At 42.7% G+C, this 23941-nt stretch overlaps 1 protein-coding gene across 9 annotated transcripts in view; it reads left to right on the top strand.

The window, feature by feature from the left end:
* Window positions 1-23389, top strand: part of MTUS1 (microtubule associated scaffold protein 1) — a 174412-nt gene extending 151023 nt beyond the window's left edge. For 8 of the 9 annotated variants that reach the window (XM_058720071.1, XM_058720074.1, XM_058720075.1 and 5 more), the window contains 7 exons: window positions 10301-10515; window positions 11319-11424; window positions 12717-12790; window positions 12936-13031; window positions 16165-16281; window positions 20200-20297; window positions 21054-23389. In XM_058720071.1, coding sequence (XP_058576054.1) covers window positions 10301-10515; window positions 11319-11424; window positions 12717-12790; window positions 12936-13031; window positions 16165-16281; window positions 20200-20297; window positions 21054-21267 — 920 coding nt within the window. In that variant the 3' untranslated portion in view covers window positions 21268-23389. The remainder of the gene's footprint in view (window positions 1-10300; window positions 10516-11318; window positions 11425-12716; window positions 12791-12935; window positions 13032-16164; window positions 16282-20199; window positions 20298-21053) is intronic. The other variant, XM_058720073.1, reaches the window with a different exon arrangement.
* The last annotated feature ends 552 nt before the right edge of the window (window positions 23390-23941 follow it).

The following is a 23941-nucleotide window of genomic DNA, read 5'->3' on the forward strand; positions in this document are numbered from 1 at the left end:
TCCTGAGGTCAAGCAGCTAGAGAGCAAAGCGCCTGGCTGAGAACCTAGCATGGTTAGACTAGCAAACTCCTGCTCATCATAACAGGGAAAACCATGATGAAATATTTCAAAGGTTGGAAAATCATGTGATATAGACACTCCTTTGCATTGGTAATGACTTTTGGAATCTTTTTATATGAGTCAAGAGTTCAAGAAACACTGTTAGGTTAAAATAGGTTTTGCTATTATCAGTTAGGGAAAAGTGACTTAGCCTTGCCAAAAGCAAGGTATAAATTGTCTAATCAACACTCAACTGGTGTCTGTGAACTTGAGGCCACCAGACACCTTGGTGCATGTGTTAATTCTTTCATTAGTTTGATCTACAGTTGTGGTTTAACAGGCTGTGTATTTCAAGTCATTTGAAAAACTCTTTACAGTTAGGTCACTTTGGAGTTGCACAATTCCAGAAGTGATTTTTGAAGTGGGATTTATGAAGAAAAACTATTAACGTAATGAAAACTAATAGTATACCAAAAGAGAATTCTTTCTCTCACTGAGTTGATTGAAGATGGTTTTGACCACCTCAGACTTAGCCCATTTTTCCCTATCCACGTCTGCCCATCCTAAATTCAGACTTTGGCTGGCTATGTCTATAAGTAAAAGGTTATGTACTGTCACCTGTATAGACGCGCAACATAACCGGGGGTATCAGTTTTGAAAGCCTGTGTTCCTTGTCCTAGCTTGTCCTTGTCCAGTTTTGATATGTTCAGTGTTGACTAATTTCATGACATTTGTCCAGAATGGTGGTTCTCAGACTTCACTGTGTAATGAAATAGACTGGGTTAAAATGCTGATTCACAGTTCTGACTCAGGTGGCTTGGGAATGGAGCCCAGAAATCCACTTTTTTTTTTTTTAAGTTTGTTTATTTAGACACAGAGCGAGCTTGCATGTGTGTCCATGGGGGAGGGGCAGAGAGAGAGAGAGAGAGAGAGAGAGAGAGAGGGAATTCCAAGCGGGCTCCACACTGTCAGTGCAGGGCCCGACGCAGGACTCAATGCCACCAATAGAAGATCAGGACTTGAGTGGAAATCAAGTCAGACGCTTAACTGACGGAACCACCCAGGCACCCCCAGCAACCCACTTTCAATGACCATTCAGGTGATTATCATGTAGGTGCTCCCTGGACTACACTTAGACACCATGACGGTTGTCCAGAATGTTGTTTCTTTTACAGAAAGTCTGTAAGAATCAGGTAAGCACAGTGAGCGAATAAACAGTAATGGCAAATAGTGCCAACTGAATAGAGCCCGTTCTTGTTTGTACGTAGGCTTCCAAATGTTAGGAATGCCATCAACTTTACCTGCCCTTTTGAACCTCGTACTCTAAAAATGAAACATGAGGGACGTTTAACATTCCATTTATTACTTTGGTCTCAGTGTGATTTCTTTAAAGTCCTGCCTGATTTTTCTCAGGCCCGAAGCTTAGAACATGATGCCAATTATTCCGCCAGGCTTGCATCTCCGATCCACTTTCGTGCCTAAATGTTTTCGTTGGTCCACGGAATGTTGCTGTTGTGATTATGAGAACATCTGTTTTGCAGCATGTTGTTGGCCAGTGAGTAAGTTGAAAAACAGCAAAGCCTTTTCAGACTTGTGTTGGCAGGGAGAACCACAGGCCCCATGGAGACCCAGCTGGCACCTGTGTGCTCACGTTGGCTGGTGGGGCCAGATCATCATCCCCCGTTTGCGTAAGGTTTTGTCAGGACTAATCAGTGTAGAGAAAAGTTGGGTTGTTTTTGTTTTTTGTTTTTTTTCCTTCTAACTTGCCTTATCTTGAAGTCTTTCTAGCTTCCACAAGAGAAAGAAGCCCTAATACTCTCAGGCATCCATTGTATGTATGAATTAAATTCTCTCTTCTGCCTCTCAGGTTGAGGAAATAGCCACAGAGATCAGGTTCTGGGTTCTGTGCTGCAGAACCTGAATTGAAAATGTTGAGTGGATTGAGTTCTGGACCCAACTTTGCTACTTCAGTTCCCATTCCAGTAAAATGAGGTTTAAGATGATACCTATTTTATTAACTCAAAACACTATCATATTACATGAGAGAATAGATATGAGAGCATTTTGTAGAAGTACGAAACTGGGGGCGCCTGGGTGGCTCGGTCGGTTAAGCATCCGACTTCAGCTCAGGTCACGATCTCGCGGGCCGTGGGTTCGAGCCCCGCGTCGGGCTCTGGGCTGATTGATGGCTCAGAGCCTGGAGCCTGCTTCCGATTCTGTGTCTCCCTCTCTCTCTGCCCCTCCCCCGTTCATGCTGTGTCTCTCTCTGTCTCAAAAATAAATAAACGTTATGGGGCGCCTCGGTGGCTCAGTCGGTTAAGCGTCCGACTTCAGCCAGGTCACGATCTCGCAGTCCGTGAGTTTGAGCCCCACGTCGGGCTCTGGGCTGATTGATGGCTCAGAGCCTGGAGCCTGTTTCCGATTCTGTGTCTCCCTCTCTCTCTGCCCCTCCCCCGCTCATGCTCTGTCTCTCTCTGTCTCAAAAATAAATAAAACGTTAAAAAAAAAAAAAAAAAAAGAAGTATGAAACTGACCTTTAAATGTAAGATGGTATTATTTATGGGATAATTGAGGGTGCAGGCATTTTTTTTGTAAAAGTAGATTCCTAATAAGTTATGATTAGGGAGTGGCTTTGAAACCAGTTCATGTTGATTCATGTAACTCCCAAGAGCGATCAGAAAGCCCTTCATAGCTCATTATGAAATTTGGAAAAAGACTGTTGTGTATCACATGACTGCCACATTTCTTGGTCATATGAAAAAGTAGTACGTCTTGGCAAGTAAAACTCGGACGTCTTCTGAGGAGATGATCATTCCACGGAGAGTTTGTGAAGATGTGCTCTACGAAATCCTCACCAAATGCTATGGTTAGCCGATCAGGTGGTGTTTATTCCTGCCTTGCAACACCAGGAAATTGAGATGTGGAAAGTTAGACTTTCCCGTTGTTGGACAGTCTGAGTACTTAGCCTTTCGTTGTTTGTAGGCTGCTGCCCTTCCCCCAAGTAGAAAGTTACTTTTTAAAAATGGCTTATTGATTACCTTATTCACTTAAATTACTATCTCCAATTTTAAACAGACCCTGGTTTCAGAGAGTAACCTACGTAGCCCATCAGTCACTCTGGCAGCATGTCCTGACCGGATTTCTCTTCCATAGAGTAAGAAAAATATTATGAAGTGATTATGCTGCTATGATAGAAGATAGTGTTCCCATTCACGGTTCTGGGGCTGGGTCATAGGAGTAGTAAGATAAGCTATAGATTGGTTTCCCCCTTACTTTGATACACAGGTGGGAGCATATTTTACATGCACGTTGCTTTTCCACTCAACATTCTTAAAGATCGATACACAAAGAACTTTATCAGTCTTTTTAAATAGCTGTTGAATGATCTTATTCCATCACATAGATACACCACAAATAATTTAATGTGTTCCTTCTTGGTGGACATTAGGTTGTTTCTGATGTTTTGCTGTTACAGAAATGCTCCAGTGGATAACCTCAAATGTCCTTCATTTTACACGTGTGGGAATATACCTGTAAGATAAATTCTTACTGGTGGAATTGCTGGGTCAATGGACTATACAGAGAAAACATGACAAACCAAAATTGAGGGTCATTTTAAAAATACCTGACTCTTGAAAATTGTCAAGATTATGGGGGGCAGGAGGGGGAAGAAAGACCCATTCACAGACCAGAGAAAACTCAGGAAACATGACAACTAAATGCAATGTCATATCTTGCATAGGGTGCTGGAACAGAAAAAAAAGGGGCAAAGTATGGAGTTTAGTTCATAATACTATACCAATGTTGGTTTCTTAGTTTTGTCAAGGTCCCTTGGTAATGTGTAGTATTAATGTTAGGGGAAAAGGGATGAGAGGTATCTGGAAACTGTTCTCTCTTTGCAGCTTCTCTGAAGAGCCAAAGTTTTTCTAGGGGCACCTGGGTGGCTCCATCAGACAAGTGTCCAACTTCGGCTCAGGTCATGGTCTCACGATTCATGGGTTAGAGCCCCTCGTCAGACTCTGGGATGACAGCCTGGAGCCTGTTTTGGATTCTGTGTTTCCCGCTTTCTCTGCCCCTCCCCCACTCTGTCTTTCTCTTTCTCTCAAAAGCAAATAAAACATTAGAATTTTTTTTTAATTATCCTAAATTTTTTTCTTAGAAAAAAAAAAGCATAGTGAAAAAACCTGGTGAAATCCAAAAGTCTATAGCACACTTACTAGTATTGTTCCAGTGTCAAAACCTTAATTGTGACTAATGTCCCGTGATTATGTAAAATGCTAACAATTGGGGCAGCTAGATGGAAAGGGTACAGGAACTCTGTGTACTATCTATGTACCTTTTCTGTAAAATTATTCCACAATTACAAGTTGTTGGTTTTTTTTTTTTTTAAAGCAAGTATATTTCAGGGCACCTGGGTTGCTCAGTCAATTGAGCCTCTGACTTCGGCTCAGGTCATAATCTCGCGGTCTGTGAGATCGAGCCCCGTGTCGGGCTCTATGCTGACAGCTCAGAGCCTGGAGCCCGTTTCGGATTCTGTGTCTCCCCCTCTCTCTGCCCCTCCCCCACTCATGCTCTGTCTCTCCCTCTCTCTCAAAAATAAATAAAACATTAAAAAAAAAAGCTTTAAAAGCAAGTATATTTTCCCTGAGAAGTATGTTGAAAAAAGAGTGAAGGTGTCCAGCACTGAAAAGCAGGTGTCTGATTCCCCAGGTGGCCAGAGGCGGAGGTTGGGGGGGGGGGGGACCTAAAGCAGGCAAGAAACGTAGGACGCAGACATCTTGATCCCCCCACAGCTGGTGCAGAGAAGGGTTGGCCCCCACGGCACGCCTGCCAGAAGCACCTAGAGAAAGTATGTGTGTACAGTGGGGAATGAAGTCGTCTTATTTTCCTGTTAATCTTTTCTTTCTGTCACAATCTCTGATGTGGCATCATGAAAGTGTGTGTGACTTCCATGTGACCTTACCTCCTCCCCTTTATTTTTCCTTTTCTTCTTTATACTTGATGTCCAATTTAGATAAAATCACCTACAAGTTGGGAAAGTCCTATTACATCCAGTGCCAAGAACAAGAGAACTATGATACCCTATCCTGTGGGTCTGTGTGTGTAGCTTTGAATGCTACACAAGGCTGCTTTTTAACTGTCACATTCTGTCGTGGAACCACAAGCCTGTCTCTGACGATTCTTCAAACACATTTGAACGGGTGGTCTTTTGTAAGGCGGGTAAGGATAACAGCAACATTTATTGCACGCTGACTCTGGTCAGCCACTGGGTCAGGGGCTTCGTGTGTGTTATTTTATTTAATCCTGCAGGGAAGCTACCAATATTAGCTCCATTTAAAAAAAAAAAAAATGAGGAAATGAAGGTTTAGAAAGCTTAAATAATTTGCTCAAATCATGTGGCAGGTAAATGGTGTGACTGAGAATTGGACCTAATTATTCTAGCTCTGTTCTATGAAGACTTTTATTTATGTTCCTGAGAGTTAAAATATTTGGGGTTGTCTCGTGATGAACCGTGCTACCCAGATCCAAAAATGAAGGAGTCATGAAGAATATGACCAAGTTAGGGCCATGGTTGTGTGATGCTTTTCTCTGTAAACATGCATTTATCAGTCACCGAAGGGAAACTGATGTCTACGAGATGGAGAGAATACAGGTCTAGCCTACCCCCTTAGAAGAGGTCCCCAGGACAAATTAGGTAATAGCTGCACGTGTGGTTCTCGGGGATAAGGACTAGAGGACCCTGGATGAATCCAGCTCTCCTTTTCAGAGATTATAATTCAGAGCCTTTTCCAGAGGTCATCCAAATAAGTTATATGAAAAGGAGAAAATTCAGGCATTTGTCCATTTTTCTGAAATGTTTTTTTTTTTCCTTGCTCAGTTCTATATGCTTGAAGCATGTTGTGTTCCTGTTCTGTCATTGGCCGAGAATTCTGCATGGGCATAGTTTGTCCCGGGGTAAAAAGGTCTGCCTCTAACACGGCCTGTGGCTTTAGGGCTGGTCTTGTAAATGAGTTGGTTTCTTTCTTTCCTAATTCTGCACACTCATGCTGAGGCGGACACTGGAGATAACTTTTGCAGCGTCCCAGTGCGTGTACAAAAGTTATGGGTGTCCAGCTCTTGCACGGGCAGTGGCCTCTCGGCACCCTTAGTCACAGACCTGCTTTTACCAGTCGCCTGATGGAAGGATTAAGACACCAGGACAGAAAGATTCCTTTGTACTGTATGGATTTTGTATTTGTGCAACAACTTCTTGAAAACAGTGTCAGCTTGCACTGAAAAACCCCTTGCTCACTTGCTGGAAATTCTGAAAGATCCCCTGTTTTATTTTGACTTTGCTGGGTGCCTGCTTCACTGTCTGAAAGGGAGTGGCTTTCCCGAGAGTAAGCGAGGACAAGACCGGGCTGAGATGGCCTTAAGGAGCTCTCCTAAACTGTCATCAGCACAAGGAAGGGGCCATGACTGAAGCCCCAGGTGACCTCCTGCACTCCCCCCACTGTGTGTGTCTGGTGGAGAGGGAGCGCTCAGAACCCTTGATGCATTGGTTACATGGGTGTCCTTAAAAAGTGTTCCAAGAGTCTTTGTGCCAAATACATTTTTCCTTCAGGAGCCCAGGCCAATTAGTTCAAAGTAAAGCTGTTGGTGTGAGGGATGATTTCAGTCCAGCTGTTGTCTGCCCGGCACGCCAGGCCGGTAGCAGAGCAAAGGTCTGTGCACAGCTGTGGGCTGATGTCACTGCCTGGGGTTGAGCCCAAGCTTGGGATGGTTGTACTAAGGGCGGTAAACCCTTCTCTCCCTGTTCTGACCTACCCCTTGCCTCCCCTCTGCCTTCCCTTCCCCTCGCTCACAGTGGCAAACAAAATTAAACACTTACAAGCTTTTCCTCTTCTGTTATTTCTTTTCTTTTCTCTCTCTCTTTTTTTTTTTTTCAACGTTTTTTATTTATTTTTGGGACAGACAGAGACAGAGCACGAACGGGGGAGGGGCAGAGAGAGAGGGAGACACAGAATCGGAAACAGGCTCCAGGCTCTGAGCCATCAGCCCAGAGCCTGACGCGGGGCTCAAACTCACGGACAGCGAGATCGTGACCTGGCTGAAGTCGGACGCTTAACCGACTGCGCCACCCAGGCGCCCCTCTTTTTTTTTTTTTTAAACAGGAAACACCCTGTCCGGTGGCTAACGTGAGAGGATTTCCAGATATCCTATTTGATTTTAAACCCAGATGTACTGTAGATATACGTTCAAACTGACCGTTGTTTCATTACAAACAAATGTGTTAAAATTGGGTGGGTGTAGCATACTATTAACTTCATATAGATGATCTTCTAGTTTCTGGTTCACTTAGACATTTCTGTCTTTGATATGAGCATTCAGATGGTCTGCAATCATACTATTACTTGTTTTTTGTTTTGTTTTGTTTTTTTTTGGCTGATCTCTGAAATTCCAAGAGAATTAAGTAAAAACGACATGAAACCAATAAGAAAGCTATTGGACATCTTCATTGAGTGCTTGCAAAATATTTTTCTGTCATCTACTTTCATAGAGTGTTATAATGTAGATTCCTACAAGGAAGCTTGTGGGGCCATCATTTTGTTTGTGTACTTGGGAAGGTTAGTGGAAGCTAATGTTGTGTATACCTGTTTGACTAACATTTGCCTTCTTGAATCATTTTTTTCCCCTCCTTTGGTAAATAATTAGTACAATAAAAAGGAAAAGTGAAGAGTGTTATGTAACCATCAACATCACCATTATCTTTTACTCTTTTAAAGGAAAAATAATAACTTCCAAAATTTAGTTCCAAGGGACTGAATTGTCAGTCTGTACTGCATTTGATGACCCCGATAATCTGGCCTCCATCTACCTCTTTGGGTCTTATCTCCAGTTGTTATGCTTTATGAACGTTCTAGTCCCCAAGGCATGTCGTGCAGTCTCCCACCTTTGTTCATGGTAGAATAGTTTTCACCCTCAGTATCAGGATGGCATTTATGTCACGTGGCTCAATTAAAAAAAAAAAAAAAAAAAACCAGATCAGAACCAGTGAGCTGCCATTTCACGCCCATTAGAATGGCTTATAAAAAATAATACAAGAAAAGAAAACAATTTTTGGTGAAAGTGTGGAGGAATTGGAACCATTGTGTACTGCGGGTGGGAATGAAAAATGGTATAGCTGTCATGGAAAACAGGACGGTGTTTGCTCAGATAATAACAGAATTACCATATGACCCAGCAAGTCCACTTCCAGGAATATACTCAAAAGAACTAAGACAGGGACCTGGACAGATGTCTCTGCACCCATGTTTATAACAGCGTTCCCAACAGCCCACAGGTGGAAGTAACCCAAGTGTCCTTTGACAGATGAATGGATACACAAATGTGGTCTATATGCACAATGGACTATTATCCAGTTTTCAAAAGGAAGGGAATTCTGAAACATACCACAACATACATATGACCCTTGAAGACATGCTGCTGAGTGAAATGAGCCTGGCACAAAAGGACAGGTTCTGTATGATTCCATTTATCTGAGGTACTGATGTTACTTACCTACATTTTACCACAACTTAAAAAAATTTAAGACCCCAACTTCCACACCATCATAGCTGGGTGTAAACCACTGTGAGCGCCATTTATTGGACCCTTAGGTACTTCCCTGTATTGTTTCTCAGAAGTGTATATCTTCTCCATTAGACAATGAGCCTCCCAAGGAGAGGCTCCATGTTGTTTCTCTCCAGTCTCTGGCACAAAAGACAGCCGGGTGGGGTGGGGGAGAAGCACAGGCTTTGGATGTAGACAATCAGTATCCAAACTGCTTACAACAGTCCAGTCTCCTGCCACTTATTTAGCTGTGTGCTTATAGGCAAATTGTGTACCCCCTGTGTTGACTTCCTTATTCATTTTGTAAAAAGGTTCTCACAGGACTTCTGGGAGAGGTAGACAAGATAACGTGTGAGGAGCGCCATTCACTGAGTAGTAGTTTTTATTTTTTTTATGTTCCTTTCCCCTTCAGTAAGTATTTATGGATTTATTTGAATTTTAATGGTTCTCTTTAGAAGAAGCTATTCTTGTCATTATTCAATATGGTCCATTTTGCCTCTGAAAGAATACTAATAGGAGACAAGTGACTAATATTTCTACCACTACATGGCATGTTCCTAAGAAACCATGAAGACAAGTCTACCTCCTTGCTGGAAATTCATCCCAGGAGCCAGCCAGTTCCACATTACTTAGCTAGAATTATCATTAAACTAAACTGTCCTTTCTCTGCCCTAAAACGATCTTATTTCTTCCACAATTCCAGAAATCTATATTGCTTGCCAAAAGGGAGGTAAGGATTAACAACAGATGTACCAGTACTCTGTATTAGTCCATGGGTGCTTTAGGATATTGAGAACACGAATTCTGACAGAGTAGCACTGGTTTCACCTGTATTGAATGTCAGTGAAGGAAGGTTAAAAAAGTCCAGAGTCAAACTTCTGACAAATGATCGAGATCTTCCAAGATTTATTACAGTCTGGTTGTATTATAGGCCTTTATGTGCAAATCTGAAAATTTTTCGTTAACGATTATGTGTTTTCAGTAGTGGTGGTTGAAGAAGTAAGATGCTCCGATTTCAAATTCTGTTTTTCAGATAACTTTGCCTTTTAAAAATATCAACCTGTGTATATCAACAATATAAACGATATATTTATATGATAGCTTTTAAAATGTGTTTTTCCTGAAGTTTTTATGCCCTGGTCATTTGTGTTCAACATATTCTAATACTTTGTTTTCATCACTGTACTTTTGAAATCAGCTCAAATTAAGTGGAAGATTAAAATCCGTTTATTTCTTCTCTTTGGTCTTCGCTGTTCCTCTGTGTCTTAGCGTCTCCCTACTGGCTGGCCAACCTTAGAGACGCCTCAGCCAATCAGAGCCTCCTCTCCTTATGGCCCCCGCACTGATTGGGCAACATACAAAAGGGTGATCCTCCCTTGGAAACCTGGTTCTCAAGTACTTCTGTTACTTCTTGCTAGATGATTGTGTGGGGCTTTTTTTGTTTGTTTTCATTTTGTTTGGTTTTGGGGGTGGGGGTTGCCAGCGACCATTTGCTCTTGTTCTTACTGTTCACTTCTATACTATTACCTTTGAAAGTCTGGTCAAGAGAGAACCGAGTACTGTGAGTACTGTGTTAATGTTTCCAGAGTCCTCACACCTGTGCTTGAATGTTAGGATTTTAGGACATTTAGCAGTTTAAATATCTTTTCCCTTTTTCATCTCTTTTCAGTCACTGCTTCATCGACCTGTGAGAAATTAGAAAAAGCCAGAAATGAGTTGCAAATAGCTTATGAAGGATTTGTGCAGAAGCTGAACCAGCAGCACCAGACCGATCTAACAGAGCTAGAGAATCGGCTTAAAGAATTTTACACCGGGGAGTGTGAAAAGCTCCAGAACATTTACATTGAAGAAGCGGAGAAGTACAAAAACCAACTGCAAGAGCAGGTCTGTGCTTTTGGAGCCTGAGCGTGTTCTCCATCGTGGCTGTTTATTTGAATTCTGATTGTTGTTTGATGATGAATTTCCTTTGAACTTCCCTTTGTTTATTTAAATAAGTGAAAGGGGGTTTTTCAATTATTTTTTTCCTTATGATCAAAGCAATATTGGGTGAAAGAAAGGAAGACAAAAGAAAGAAAAGTAAAAACAAAAAAGCAAAAAAGCCACCCTTTACCCTACTACCTGGAAGTAATCCCTTTGCATTCTGATGTTATACTGCAAAAAAATTATTGTGAATTTTTTATTTTTTAAAATGGCATTGAATAACCCATATTTTTCACATATCCTTGTATCATGAACTTGTCTTCAATTTCCTTGCTCCCCTTTAAAATCAGTTTTTCCTTTAGCAAATATTTACCGAATGCCTACGCCGGGCATGTGCTAGGGACTGAGGATATATAAAGGCCGATATGACAGGCGTGGATCTTATGTGGTCCTATCACTGTGAAATATATCCTCATTCCTTATGATGGACTTGGCCATTTCCATCCATGAACCCTGGAGAACTCGTGTGCTTGGACTCCCCCCTGGGGTGGGGTTGGGGGGGTGGGGCGTGGGTAAAAACAGAGTGGAGAATTGGGAGTGGCAGACCCAAGTCCCCAAGTCGGGTGGTTCTTTTCATGTGTTGGGCAGCCCTGTAACTTGAATGCAAGCTTATGAGTCAAATCTCCTAACATTGCTGCTTACTATTCAACTTAAGACTTTTAACTTTACTGGTAAAGTATTGTTTGGGTTTGTTTTTTTTCTTCTAGTTTGACAACTTAAATGTTGCCCATGAAACCTCGAAGCTGGAAATTGAAGCTAGCCACTCAGAGAAAATTGAATTGCTAAAGAAAGCCTATGAAACCTCCCTTTCAGGCAAGAATGCTTTAAAAAAAAAAAAAATAGAATCAGGTCTAATGGAACAGCATGATATGTTTTAAAACGGAAATGATTCATAAACTTCCTTTCCAGAGAATACCCTGTGGTATTCAGTGTGGAGTGTTTTTGCTTTCTTTTTGCATTGTTCATTGTTAGCAGATGCCCTTTTCCCCTTCGGATGCAAATAATAGTTTGTCACAGATGCCAGCCTTTGAAGAAATAGGATGGATTTTAAAGAATGTAAAGGCCTTTTTGGTAGTAATTGTTCTTTACCAGTTGAGGTCCTGGGAAGTTAAAAGTGTTCGTTTACATCCTGGCCACAATAAAGGATCCATGCTGAGCACCCTCGCTCACCAACTCAAGTTGTACAAGGATGCTGTGAAATGCAGATGGCACTTTTTGAATCAAGAAAGAATTTGTTATACTTGTTTCATCATGAGCGGAAGGGTTGAAGTGGAAGGAGAAGAAGGAGCCATTGCTTCCAGAACACAGAAGACCGCAGAAGTTGTGGCACTTAGCTCCATGCTTCCCACAGAGAAGCATGTGGGCAAGGGGTTGGAACTGGCTGGGTGACCTTTGGCAGAGGCTTTTCTCGTCAGAAAAATAGTTGTCCTGTGAAGTTAGAGAACATATAAAAGTGGCCCAGGGTAGACATTTAGTAAATGTTGTTGTTCTTCCTTCATGCTAGAAATGGTTTTAATTTTTTTTTTAATGTTTATTTTTGAGGGAGAGAGACAGACAGACAGAGTGTGAGTAGGGGAGGGGCAGAGAGAGAAGGAGATGGAATCTGAAGCAGGCTCCAGGCTCTGAGTTGTCAGCACAGAGCCCGATGCGGGGCTTGAACTCGTGAACCGCGAGATCGTGATCTGAGCTGAAGTTGGACACTCAACCGACTGAGCCACCCAGGTGCCTCTGAAATGGGTTTAGTTTTAGACTTCTGTTTGGGTCATGAAGAGCAAATGGAAAAGTGCAGAGAAATTCCAGAGCAGGAGTGTGCAGGCCAATGTTTGAGGTCCTCCCCTGAGAAGGATGCTCTGTGTTTCCTAAGCCCTCTGGGCTTCTGTGGGCCTCCATGCTCTCCGTCATAAAATGGAAATATATCTGCCCTACTTCCCTCATAGGGCTAATCTGAGAACAGATGGTTTAATTTGTATAATAACATCTTATAGATATAAAGTAACATAGTCATACTGCTTCTTAATTAACTCTTACATCTACGTGCTTTAACAACTGTAGAAAACAGTGATCTTACATGATGTCATTGCCTCCAAAAAATTACTTCTTTCCAGAAATCAAGAAAAGCCATGAAATAGAAAAGAAATCCCTCGAGGATATGCTTTTTGAGAAGCAGGAATCATTAGAGGTGAGTAAATCTCACTTAGCCCCGCCCCCCAAAAGTGTCCTCATTCTTGAGGTTCCTGTGGTTTGGGTAATGTTTCTGTGTACATTTGCTGTGTTTCTGGTGTCTGCTTGTTAACTTGTGTTCCACATTTCATTGTTTGTTTTAGAAACAAATCAGTGATCTGAAGAGTGAAAATGATGCTTTAAATGAAAAGTTGAAATCAGAAGAACAAAAAAGAATATCAAGAGAGAAAGCAAATTTAGTAAGTTGTGTGTGCTTCTCCATCACTCCTGAGTTTCCTTCTGCTCAGCTGCCTTTTAGGGTCCAGTCAGTGTTCAGCAGCTAGAGAAATAATAGGGGTTTGGAATCCTTCTCCAAATTGCAGAGTGATTTTTAAACTGGCTTGTTTCTTGGTGTCCTTTTAGAAATTCTAAGAACTACATACAGGTCAAGCCCAGTAGATTGCAAGCAGTCTAGGCTAATAACTGTGGGAAGACAGGAAAGTTGTCAGCGTCAGGGTTTCATGTGAGGACTACCCTTTGTTTGTTTGTTTGTTTGTTTGTTTTTAAACTAACTGGTAGCCTGAGATATAATCGACATACCACGACATTCACCCTTTTTTTTTTTTTATATTTTTGAGAGACAGAGTGGGGGAGGGGCAGAGAGAGAGAGAGAGAGAGAGAGACACAAGATCCGAAGCAGGCTCCAAGCTCTGAGCTGTCAACACAGAGCCTGATACGGAGTTCAGACCCATGAACCATGAGATCATGATGTGAGCCGAAGTCAGCGCTCAACCGACTGAGCCACCCAGGTGCCCCCTTTAAAAAAAAAAAAAAAAAAAAAAAAAAAAAAAAAATTTTAACACCCTTTTCAACGTACAGTTCAGTGATTTGCAAGTTGTGCATTGGTCACCATTATCTAATTACAGAACATTTTGTCACCTCAAAAAGAAACCCTGTGCCCGTTCGCAGTCATTTCACCTTCCTCCCTCCACCCCCGAAACCCCCCAGCCCTAGGGAAACCCCAGACTTCTTTCTGTCTCCATGGAGTTTCCTACTCTGGAGGTTCATATAACTGGAATCGTGTTCTGTGTGGCCTTTTGTGTCTGGCTTCTTTCGCTCAGCTTATGTTGTCAAGGTTGATGCATATTGTAATCATATAGGCATTTCATCCTTTGCCTTGTTATGTCTCAGCAGTGGGTCATAGGGGTAATCCTCCCTTTCGAAAAGTACAGATTTATCTTGTAAGCTCAGCTTTCTCTTGGAACTTGTATCCCTACTCCCCTGCCCCCATCCTACTTTTGAGAATTTTAAAAATGTTTCCTGTTTCTGTCTTCGGTGCCACCGTTTTCATTCCATACACGTGTGCATGGGGCTGCAGGAAAAGTTATTTCCCACTTAGAATCTGCCGGCTCAGGAAGCACACGTGTGTGGGTCTCTCAGTGAACTCTTTTGCTGATGTCTCTGGGTACCCTCTTAGACATTTGAATGCAATTAGATGAGGTCATATTCAATGCAACTTCAAAGCTATTTATTCTGGAAGATTCTTGGACAAAGCAACGATTTAAAACAAAACAAAACAAAAAATCTAGACTTAAATGCAGGCTGTAAACCTTACACAGGGTTCCAGGAGCAGATTTTTAAAGAGCTTCCTGGAAGTGCAGCAGCTTTTGAAAACTAATGGAAGCGGATTGAGGAAAGCAGGGTTATCTCCTGCCTCCCCGCTGTGTGATTGCACCTGCTGTTGTGGGAGAGCACATTTGAGAAAGGGACAGGCGGGCAGAGAAGTGGGAGCAGGGCTCTGGATGCTCTAATTTTTAAAAATCGACAAAGTAGGGACATCTGGGTGGCTCACCAAGCATCTGACTCTTGATTTCAGCTCAGGTCATGATCTTCTGGTTGGTGAGTTCAAGCCCCACATCAGGCTCTGTACTGACAGCACAGAACCTGCTTGGGATACTCTCTGTGTCTCTTGCTCTGCCTCTTCCCCGATCATGCTCTTTTTTTCTTTTTCAAAATAAAGAAACATAAAAAAATAAATTAAAAAATGACAGAGTAAATTACACTGTTTCCTTTTAACAAAAGATAGGATTTTCTATCTTCAGGGCAAAAAAAAAAAAAAAAAAAAAAAAAACAAAACACCTCATATGTAAAAGGATGACAGTGCATGAGACTTAGGAAATTTTGGAAAGAGCTCTAGTGATACAGACCTGGGTGTGATCCCTGCCCCGGGAACTTTTTGGCTCTGGCACATTCCCAGAACGGGTTGCCTGGGTTGTGGAACTCACAGTCTCCTGTGTAGTGAAGTGTTTGAATAGGTAATCCCTGAAGATTCATTACCTGATCTTCCCTAAGGATTGGTCCAGAGCATTAACCACTGCCCAGAAGGATAGTTTGGATGATCGACACCACTGATGCTTGTCTAAGAAAGCCCCTCATTCAACATGTGATCAGTAGATCTTGCGCTGTTTGTTCGTATCAGACATTTTGGATGGTTCACTTGGATGTCCAGAAATAAAGCAAGGAGCAAGGATTCCACCTTAGTGGTGTGGTCTAAGAGAACATCTCCCCTTTTTTACCTCGGACAGCATTTTATTTTATTTATTTTTTAAAGTTTATTTATTTATTTTGAGAGAGAGAGGGAGGGAGAGAGAGAAAGCAGGGGAGGGGCAGAGAGAGGGGGAGAGAGGAAGAATTCCAAGCAGGCTCCACACTGTCAGCGACAAGCCCAATTCAGGACTCGAACTCACGAACCGTGAGACCATGATCTGAGCCAAAGTCAGACACTCAATCAACTGAGCCACCCGTCTTGGACAGCGTTTTAATGGTGCATATTAAAATAGAGAAAAAGTGTAAAAGAGAAGTATGGCCAGGCGGGTATAATCCCATCATAATAAAAATCCAAAAGACTCAGAACATTATGGTTATTTTGTCGTTTTCCAGAGAGCACTATAAATATACTGCCTTTTTATTCCTGATCAGTTGACTAACTTTGTTGAGAGAACAGCTGTTGCCTTTTTTCCCTCCAAACACCAGGGAAAGGGCTTGTAATGGCCTCATCCCTATTGACAGTTGTTTTGTATTCGAAGCAATGTTTTTTTTTTTCCTCTTCCAGTAAAATATTTTTCAATCTTAAGTTCCTGATAAATGAATTCTTGATAAATGAGTGAGATTTTCAAAGGTGAAATGTTTTCTTATGTTCTTAGAACCGAAGACTTTGGGCTTGTAGTTCTCTTAACTTTTCTTTTGACCTTTCTGTGAAGCAGCTGTAAGAAGGTAGAAATCTCTTGCTACCTGTTTGCTCAGGTTCTAAATCTCATCAAAGACTGGGTTAAGACTTTGAACACCTTGTGTTATGTGATGAGTCAAAGCTGTGCTCTGCTGTGTCTATTCCAGAAGAACCCTCAGATCATGTACCTGGAGCAAGAGTTAGAAAGCCTGAAAGCCGTGCTGGAGATCAAGAATGAAAAACTGCATCAGCAGGACGTCAAGTTAATGAAAATGGAGAAACTGGTATGTTTCTTTCAGAGTTTGACCCAATAGAACAATGTCTGTGGAATAGGAACTGGGCTCTGAACTACAACTGTGGAGTGGTTTTAAGTGCTACTTACAGATACTTGGAAATGTGCACAAGGTAAAAGAAGGTACATTTCCTTCTGTGTGTTTGCTCCAGGCTTATGTATTGCTTCCTTTTGGAACTTTTTTTTTTTGCAAGGAACATGTAAAATAGAATTTGGGTCCTTGGAAAAAGCACAACAAACAAATTAGGCTTCCATTTCAAGTGGTCTGTGAATCTTAACCCACCTAAGAAGAATTTTAAAATATCGTAAAATCAATACTTTAATAATCACCAACTCTGAGCTGGTGTCCTATACCCGAAACAGATGACTATGTAAGTTAATCACATTAGGGCAATTCAGTTTGCTATCTCGATTCTTCATCTTTGTCGTGAATTAGAATGTGATAAAAGAGCTGTGCTCTAATGACATTAACTTGGTTGGACAAATGCAAGCCTTATGAAAAATATGAATGAAGCTTCTTAGCTTGTGGCCTCTAGGACAGAGCCCTTATGTTAGCCAGTGACGAGTCCATAGCCACGAGGCCGTGTGTGAGCAGTGTGCCCAGCCCTGGAGCTCAGTGGCTGGTGGCCGGGAGTCTCACCAAGGGGGCAGGGTTTGGCAAGGCAGCTTACGTGGTCCCAGCCATTGTGTACTTTGCTCTTGACTATCCCAGCTGCCTCACTGTGCTTGTCCCTTGTCCCCTAGTTATGAGTGACTCATTGTTGACTGAGTGAGTGCCCAAACCGGCTCTGGACAGTAGGGAGCCTAGAGGTCACTCTTTGTTTGCTTTTTTGTTCATTTGGGTTTTGGTGTTTGGTTCAGTTTTCTTATAGAGACATCATTACATCTCTATTGAGGGAGTTGAGGGCAGAGCCCCTGTCTGGATCTAGGGGCATTTTGAATTGCTGGACAGTTTTGTTTTATGTTTTTTAAATTTTTCTTTCTTTTTTCCCTTCCCTTCTTTCCTTCCTTTCCTTTCCTTCCATTCCTTCCTTTTATGGATTTTAAAAATTTTTAATGTTTAGTTCTGAGAGAGAGTGTGAGCAGGGGAAGGGCAGAGAGAGAGGGAGACAGAATCCAAAGCAGACTCCAGGCTCTGAGCTGTCAGCACAGAGCCCGATGTGGGGCTCGAACTTACTGACTGGGAGATCATGACCTGAGCTGAAGTCAGACGCTTAACCGACTGAGCCACCCAGGTGTCTCAAGGTTGCTTTTTTGTTTTTTTGGTTTTTTTAAAGGAAGGAAAAAAGATCTCTTAGGGATTATTAACAAGGCTAACCTAGTATTTATACCAGTTCCTGCCAAGGGTCACCCTGTTGTGTCAAGCCTGATAACTCAGCTAATCTGGCAGTCATCGATGGTTCAGATAACCCTGTTAATAATTTGTTGCCCCATATGCTACCATGCATCAGAACTTGTCAAAATACCATATACATGAAAAACAGCCTCTACTGTCAAATTACCAGCACATTTTAATTTTTGTTGAGCCATAAATATTTTTGTTTCTTGCCATGCACAAGAGGGATCATGGTATTAGTTAGCATTGCCTACACATATGCAGAAGAATGAGTTAATAGAACAAGTAAACCCAGGGTTACTTTATTTACAGGCATACCTCAAAGATAGCGTGGGTTCAGTTTCAGACCACCACAATGCCAGTATTGCAATAAAGTGACTCAATTGAACTTTTTGGTTTCCTGGTGCATAGAAAAGTCTATTCATGTGCAATAGTGTTGTATCTTAAAAAAAAAAAAAAAAAAAAAGAAGTGCACAGACCTTAATTAAAAACATGCTAACCATTTAAGCCTCCAGTGAGTTGTAATCACAGGTCACCATAGCAAATGTGATAATATTGAAAAAGTTAGAAATATTCCCAGAATTACCAAAATGTGACACAGAGACATTAAAACGAGTAAACGCTGTTGGACAAATGGCACCAATAGACTTGCTTGACACCGGTCGCCACACACCTTCAATTTGTATTTAAAAAAAAAAACAACAACACAGTTTCTGCAAAGCACAAGGAAGTGAAATACAATAAAATGAGGTATGTTTGTAAGCTCCAAACCTCTGTAGAAAATAAGACTCTCAGAAAACAAGGAGGCTTTGTCAGTAGGAAAGCTTCAGTATGAGAACAATTTCTGCCAGTGGTTAGCTGTGTGACGTCCCCATGGCTAGTTTCCTCCCATTCATTCATTCATTCATTCATTCATTTATTTATTACATGAAATTTATTGTCAAATTGGTTTCCATACAACACCCAATGTTCATCCCAACAGGGTGCCCTCCCCAATACCCATCACCCACCCTCCCCTCCCTCCCACCCCCCCATCAACCCTCAGTTTGTTCTCAGTTTTTAAGAGTCTCTTATGTTTTGGCTCCCTCCCTCTCTAAGCTGTTTTTTGTCCCCCCCTCCCCCTCCCGCATGGTCTTCTGTTAAGTTTCTCAGGATCCACATAAGAGTGAAAACATATGGTATCTGTCTTTCTCTGTATGACTTATTTCACTTAGCATCACACTCTCCAAACCCTCTCCTTTAAAATGAGGGAATTGGGGTGCCTGAATGGCTCAGATGGTTAAGCATCCAACTTTGGCTCAGGTCATGATCTCATGGTTCATGAGTTGGAGACCTGCGTCTGTGCTGACAGCTCAGAGCCTGAAGCCTGCTTCCCATTCTGTGTCTCCCTCTCTCTCAGCCCCTCTCTTGCTTGTGCTCTCTCACTAAAAAATAAACACTAAAAACAAATTTTAAAATAAATAAAATGAGGAATTGGATGCGATCGTCTCATCAGGCCAGTCATGGCCCAATCTCTAATTCGAGATTTCCCCACCTCATGTTTTATCTTGAATTCCTTTATAATTACTGGAAATTCCAAGGTTCTCTTTTTCTTAAAAGAATCTAGTCTCTTTTTTTTTTTTGGAAATTCCACCTGACTGGCTTGTCCTCACTGTTGATCTGGGTAATAGGAAACGTTAAGGACAATAGGACTCCCAACCAAGAAGTCATAATCAGAGTAGATTAGTCATGTACTACAAAGACAGGGGTTAGAATTAATTCTGACAGACCTGTGATGTCACCTCCTAAGCAAGTAATCAAATCTTACCTTTAGAAAGTAAATGGGATGTGATCAGCTCATCATCACGTTAAGTGATTAAATGGCTTCTGGGATTTTATGCTTTAATATCTCCACTGATCAATTCCTTTTCCTTGAAAGTTTAGCCCGGGCCAGGCCAGCAGGAGAACAAAATATCTCCAACTGAACTGAGGAGGGAGGCTTTCTCTAGTGTCCCTTCTCTCAACTGATGCTCTACAGAGCCTTGTGACTTACAGAGGTAAATGCCAGAGAGAGATTGGAAACCACATTTAAGGCCGTAGTAAACACTGCCAAGAATTGTGAACTGTAGTCTTACTAGGAGTTTGCATCGAACATGGGGATTTTTTGTCTTCTCCTGAATTGGCTGTAGGAAACTGTAGTGCCCTTGATAGACCCAGGCAGGCTGGCTGCTGTTTTCATTTCACCACCTGGAAACTTATGAAAGAGGCACAGCCCCCAGTGTTGCCCAGGGCAGGGCACCAATTCTCAGGGCGGGGGGCAATTCTAAAAACAGTATGACCTAGGACAAACCACTTACCCACGGGTCTGTCAGTTTTCACGCGGCCTAGCTTAATTTTTTAAAAATACATATCCAGATGCTTTGTGTTGGCTGCCTTAGAATCTATTCACGGCATGTCAGCGTACAGATATGTTAGTAGATCTTCAAATTTACCTTAATGAAATCTCTCCAAGTGTGCTGGTGTCTGGAACGTGCCTCAGGGAATGAGGGGCTTTATTTTTAATGTAAAAATGTTGGCATTCTCGTTTACACCAAGGTGGACAACAACACAGCGTTGGTTGACAAACTGAAGCGATTCCAGCAGGAGAATGAGGAATTGAAAGCTCGGATGGACAAGCACATGGCAATTTCAAGGTAAAAATGGCCCTACTTACTGTTCCTGAGCTCCCACATCCAGTGTTACGTTCTTACCGCACTCCACCCATGTACCTCTGGAAATGGGGTTGAAGTGTGTGGTTAAACAGGTACTGATTTCCATGTGGAAAATAGGATTGGAGCCATGCATGCTTTTACCACAGTGGTGTGGACCGAATGGCTTGTCCCCTAAATAGGCAAGCGGTCCCCGAGACCCTTGGCTTATTGACTCTGAGAATGCTATCAGAGAAGGAGCATCCAAGAGTAGCTAGCAAACAGCCCCAAACAGAAGACAGTCCTAAGACATGGAGAAAGTTGTGGGAGGGTCACACTCTCCCGACTATCAACTCGCCCCCAAACGTGCTCTTCCTTTGGCTCACGTGCCCAGCGTTTCTCCACCAGCCAAAGCCCCCACATCTTGCAGCTCTGTGCAGGATTCCCTTTTGTTCCAAAGGGATTGTTTTGGGGGCTCAAATGGTAAGAATTTTTTCAGGGCACCTGGGTGGCTCAGTCGGTTGAGTGTCTGACTTCGGCTCAGGCCACGCTCTCGTGGTTTGTGAGTTCAAGCCCCACATCAGGCTCTGCACTGACAGCATGGAGCCTGCTTGGGATTCTCTCTCTCCCTCTCTTTGTGCCCCTCCCCCACTTGTATTCTCTCTCTCAAAAATAAACGTTTTTTTTTTAAATAGTAGGAATTTTTTCAAGTTACTTTTAACTTAGATTCACGTGGTTTGTGGCTCTTTTTTTGTCTTCAAGGCAACTTTCCACTGAGCAGGCAGTTCTGCAGGAGTCCCTGGAGAAGGAGTCCAAAGTCAACAAGAGACTGTCCATGGAGAACGAGGAGCTGCTGTGGAAGCTGCACAACGGGGACCTGTGCAGCCCTAAGAGGTCCCCCACGTCCGCCGCCGTCCCCTTCCAGCCACCGAGGAACTCCGGCTCCTGCCCCAGCCCCAGCATCTCACCCAGATGACGCCTTCTGGAAGCTGGGAGACTGTCGGAAAGCATCTGTAACAGGTGTGCGGGACTGACCCTAACCACGCTCGACGGAGTGAGAGCTACAGTAGCGGACGTGTAGTAACCACGCTGGAACTGGAGAGTCGCCGCCCCCGAGGCTCCTTCTGAGACTGGAACACTCTGGAGGAAGACTTGGACCCCGTCCAAGAGCCCCCTGGCCAAAGACCTCAGAACGGATCCGCATGGACGGACGCTGTTGCACAAAGCACTTAAAGAACAAGAGGGTCTTGTTTGTTGCCTTTTTCACCTAAGCATAAGGCGGAAAGAAAACTCTCAGGGGCCTGTTAAGATAAAGATGTATAACCTTTATAATGTTCTTCACCGCGGACACCTTCTTGGGATTTGTGTTTTGGTCTGACTGGGGATGTGTGAGTGGAAGGGATGCGGCAGACTGTCCCGTGTCTGATGCCGCCTCCTTCGCTGTGTCCTGAAAGGCAGGTGCCACACACAGCTGGGTATGTACTAACCGAATGCTAGTCCGTGTATGCACTTCCGCAAAAGCCATAGAGGGAGGAGCAGTAGTTGCTTGAATTAAGACTCTCTACCACCAACTTGGCTCAGCCCTTGACAGAGGGGAGCGGTAATGACACGACGAGCTGGGACTCGTCCACGTCCGTACAGCTCTCTGTCCTTCTGCGATAACTTGCTGGCAGTCTCTCAGTGTTCAGCCACGTCAGTTCAAACTAGCTAGATTTTTTTCTGTAGGTTTTTAACTTCCCTCTGTAAACCTAACATTATACTACAATCTATTTTCTCAGGCTATGAGCAAATATAAGACCCTAATTTTTCTAAAAATCTGTATAAAGGAAAGGGGCAGGACCAGTGGGTTTGCTTCTGCCTTATTTTTACCTTGACCTGACCTATCCCCACAGATTGTTGGCTCTCCCGTTGTCTTCATTTCTGCCCTCTTCCTCTTCTCCACACACACCCTCCCCCCCCTCCCCGACTCCCCACCCCTCACCAGAGCCACAAAAGCAAACCTTCTACCTCCTACCTACTCTTCTCTGGGACAAGGAATAGGTTTTCCAGAGCCAGCTCATCATCAAGGTGCCAAAACCACTTTCCAAACAAACCAAGGCCTGGATGTGACAGTAAAAATGTTGGGAAACCCTAAAGAGAATGAAGAATAAGGCATTAGCTAGTAGAACAGAGTAAGGTAGGATTCAGTGCTTATGGCTAAGTAGGAGCAGCTGGTGTAGGGCAATGATGCACTTAATGCATTCTGGAAAGATAGTGCTAAGCTTCTGTGTCCTCTTGGAGGAATCCTTCTCTGTCCTTGAGGTAGCAGAATGGTCAGTCAGTGGGTGGAAGATGTGATGTGTACGACGCCCTCCAAGCTGCAATTCAATTTCTCTTCAAAACTTATTACCTCTCCCAATTCTGATACTTTGGGGGGAAGTAGAAGGAAGAACTGTGGCTTTATCTCCCTGTCCCTGCATGTCAGTATTTACTAACCCGCGTTGCTGACGTCCAGTGGCTGTACAAGTAACTCCTGTAGTGTAAGAACAGATTCAGGATACTAGAGGTGGATATTTGAGTCGTCATCTACATGGACGCTACATAGCAAGCTGATATTCACGATGCATGCTTGTTTTTATTAGTGATTGTGTCTGAAGCCCTTAACCTCCAACAGTGTATTATGTATGTTACCTTCCGTGTTTGCCTCTGATAAATGGGAATTTAGGCTCACTGCCACCTCCGGGAATAGCTCTCTGCTTGCCCTTCTGCGTTGTTTTCAATGCCATTAGCCAAAGTTGGGTTTGCCATCCATCTCCTAGGCATGGTAACTCTTGTGCTGTTCCCTGCTATCCTCCATACCATTTAGGTGTCTGGGGAAATCAATCTTACACAATTAATACAAAATGTCTTCAGAGAATGGGAGACAATAGGAGAGAAGATAGGAAACAGAACTTTAAGATTTTTTTTTTTTTTTCAAACCAAATGTTTCTCATGTAGGACGGAAAACGTTGGCACGTCATAAAAATAAGGATGTGTAAACCGTAGTTGTGCTCAGTTTGTAGTGATGGGAAGTGTATTTTACTTTGATCAAATAAATAATGCTGGAATATTCAACATAAGGATTGCGACGTCTGACCTCCACCCTCCGAAGCGTCACCCGGTTTTCAGCCCTTCTCAAGGTACCAGTGACCGTTCGTCTCCTCTTCAGCTGTGTCCCCAGGGGTTTCCAGTGCAACCACCCAGTTGGTCATGGGCTGAAATCTGGCTCACAGAGCTAGACTCACAGGTAAGCTTCTCTGAATTCCCAGCTATGGGTACTGGAGAAACTCCAACTGATTTTAACAATTTCTGTTGTATCAGGTAAGAAAATGAGAACAGCTACAGTGCAAGTATTTTTGGAGGTAGTAAAAAAGCCTAAATGAAGCTGAATCTTCCTTGAATCAGAAATCTATATGGAAAGTTAAAGTTGTAAAAACACATGTTTGGTTCTTACTGAATGACTCATCGAGAGCTAGTACTTTGGAGTGCAGCAGCCTAAAAAAGGGCAAGTTTGCCTCAGTTTTTGATACCTTCACATCATTTTGAATATATAGTTGAACCACATATCACTTAATTTTCAGATCTCCTGTGTTATGGAATAGAATCTTTGGTATTGACCCAAGCATTGCCCC

The sequence above is a fragment of the Neofelis nebulosa genome, chromosome 3, assembly GCF_028018385.1.
Source record: "Neofelis nebulosa isolate mNeoNeb1 chromosome 3, mNeoNeb1.pri, whole genome shotgun sequence".
NCBI classification, from domain to species: domain Eukaryota; kingdom Metazoa; phylum Chordata; class Mammalia; order Carnivora; family Felidae; genus Neofelis; species Neofelis nebulosa.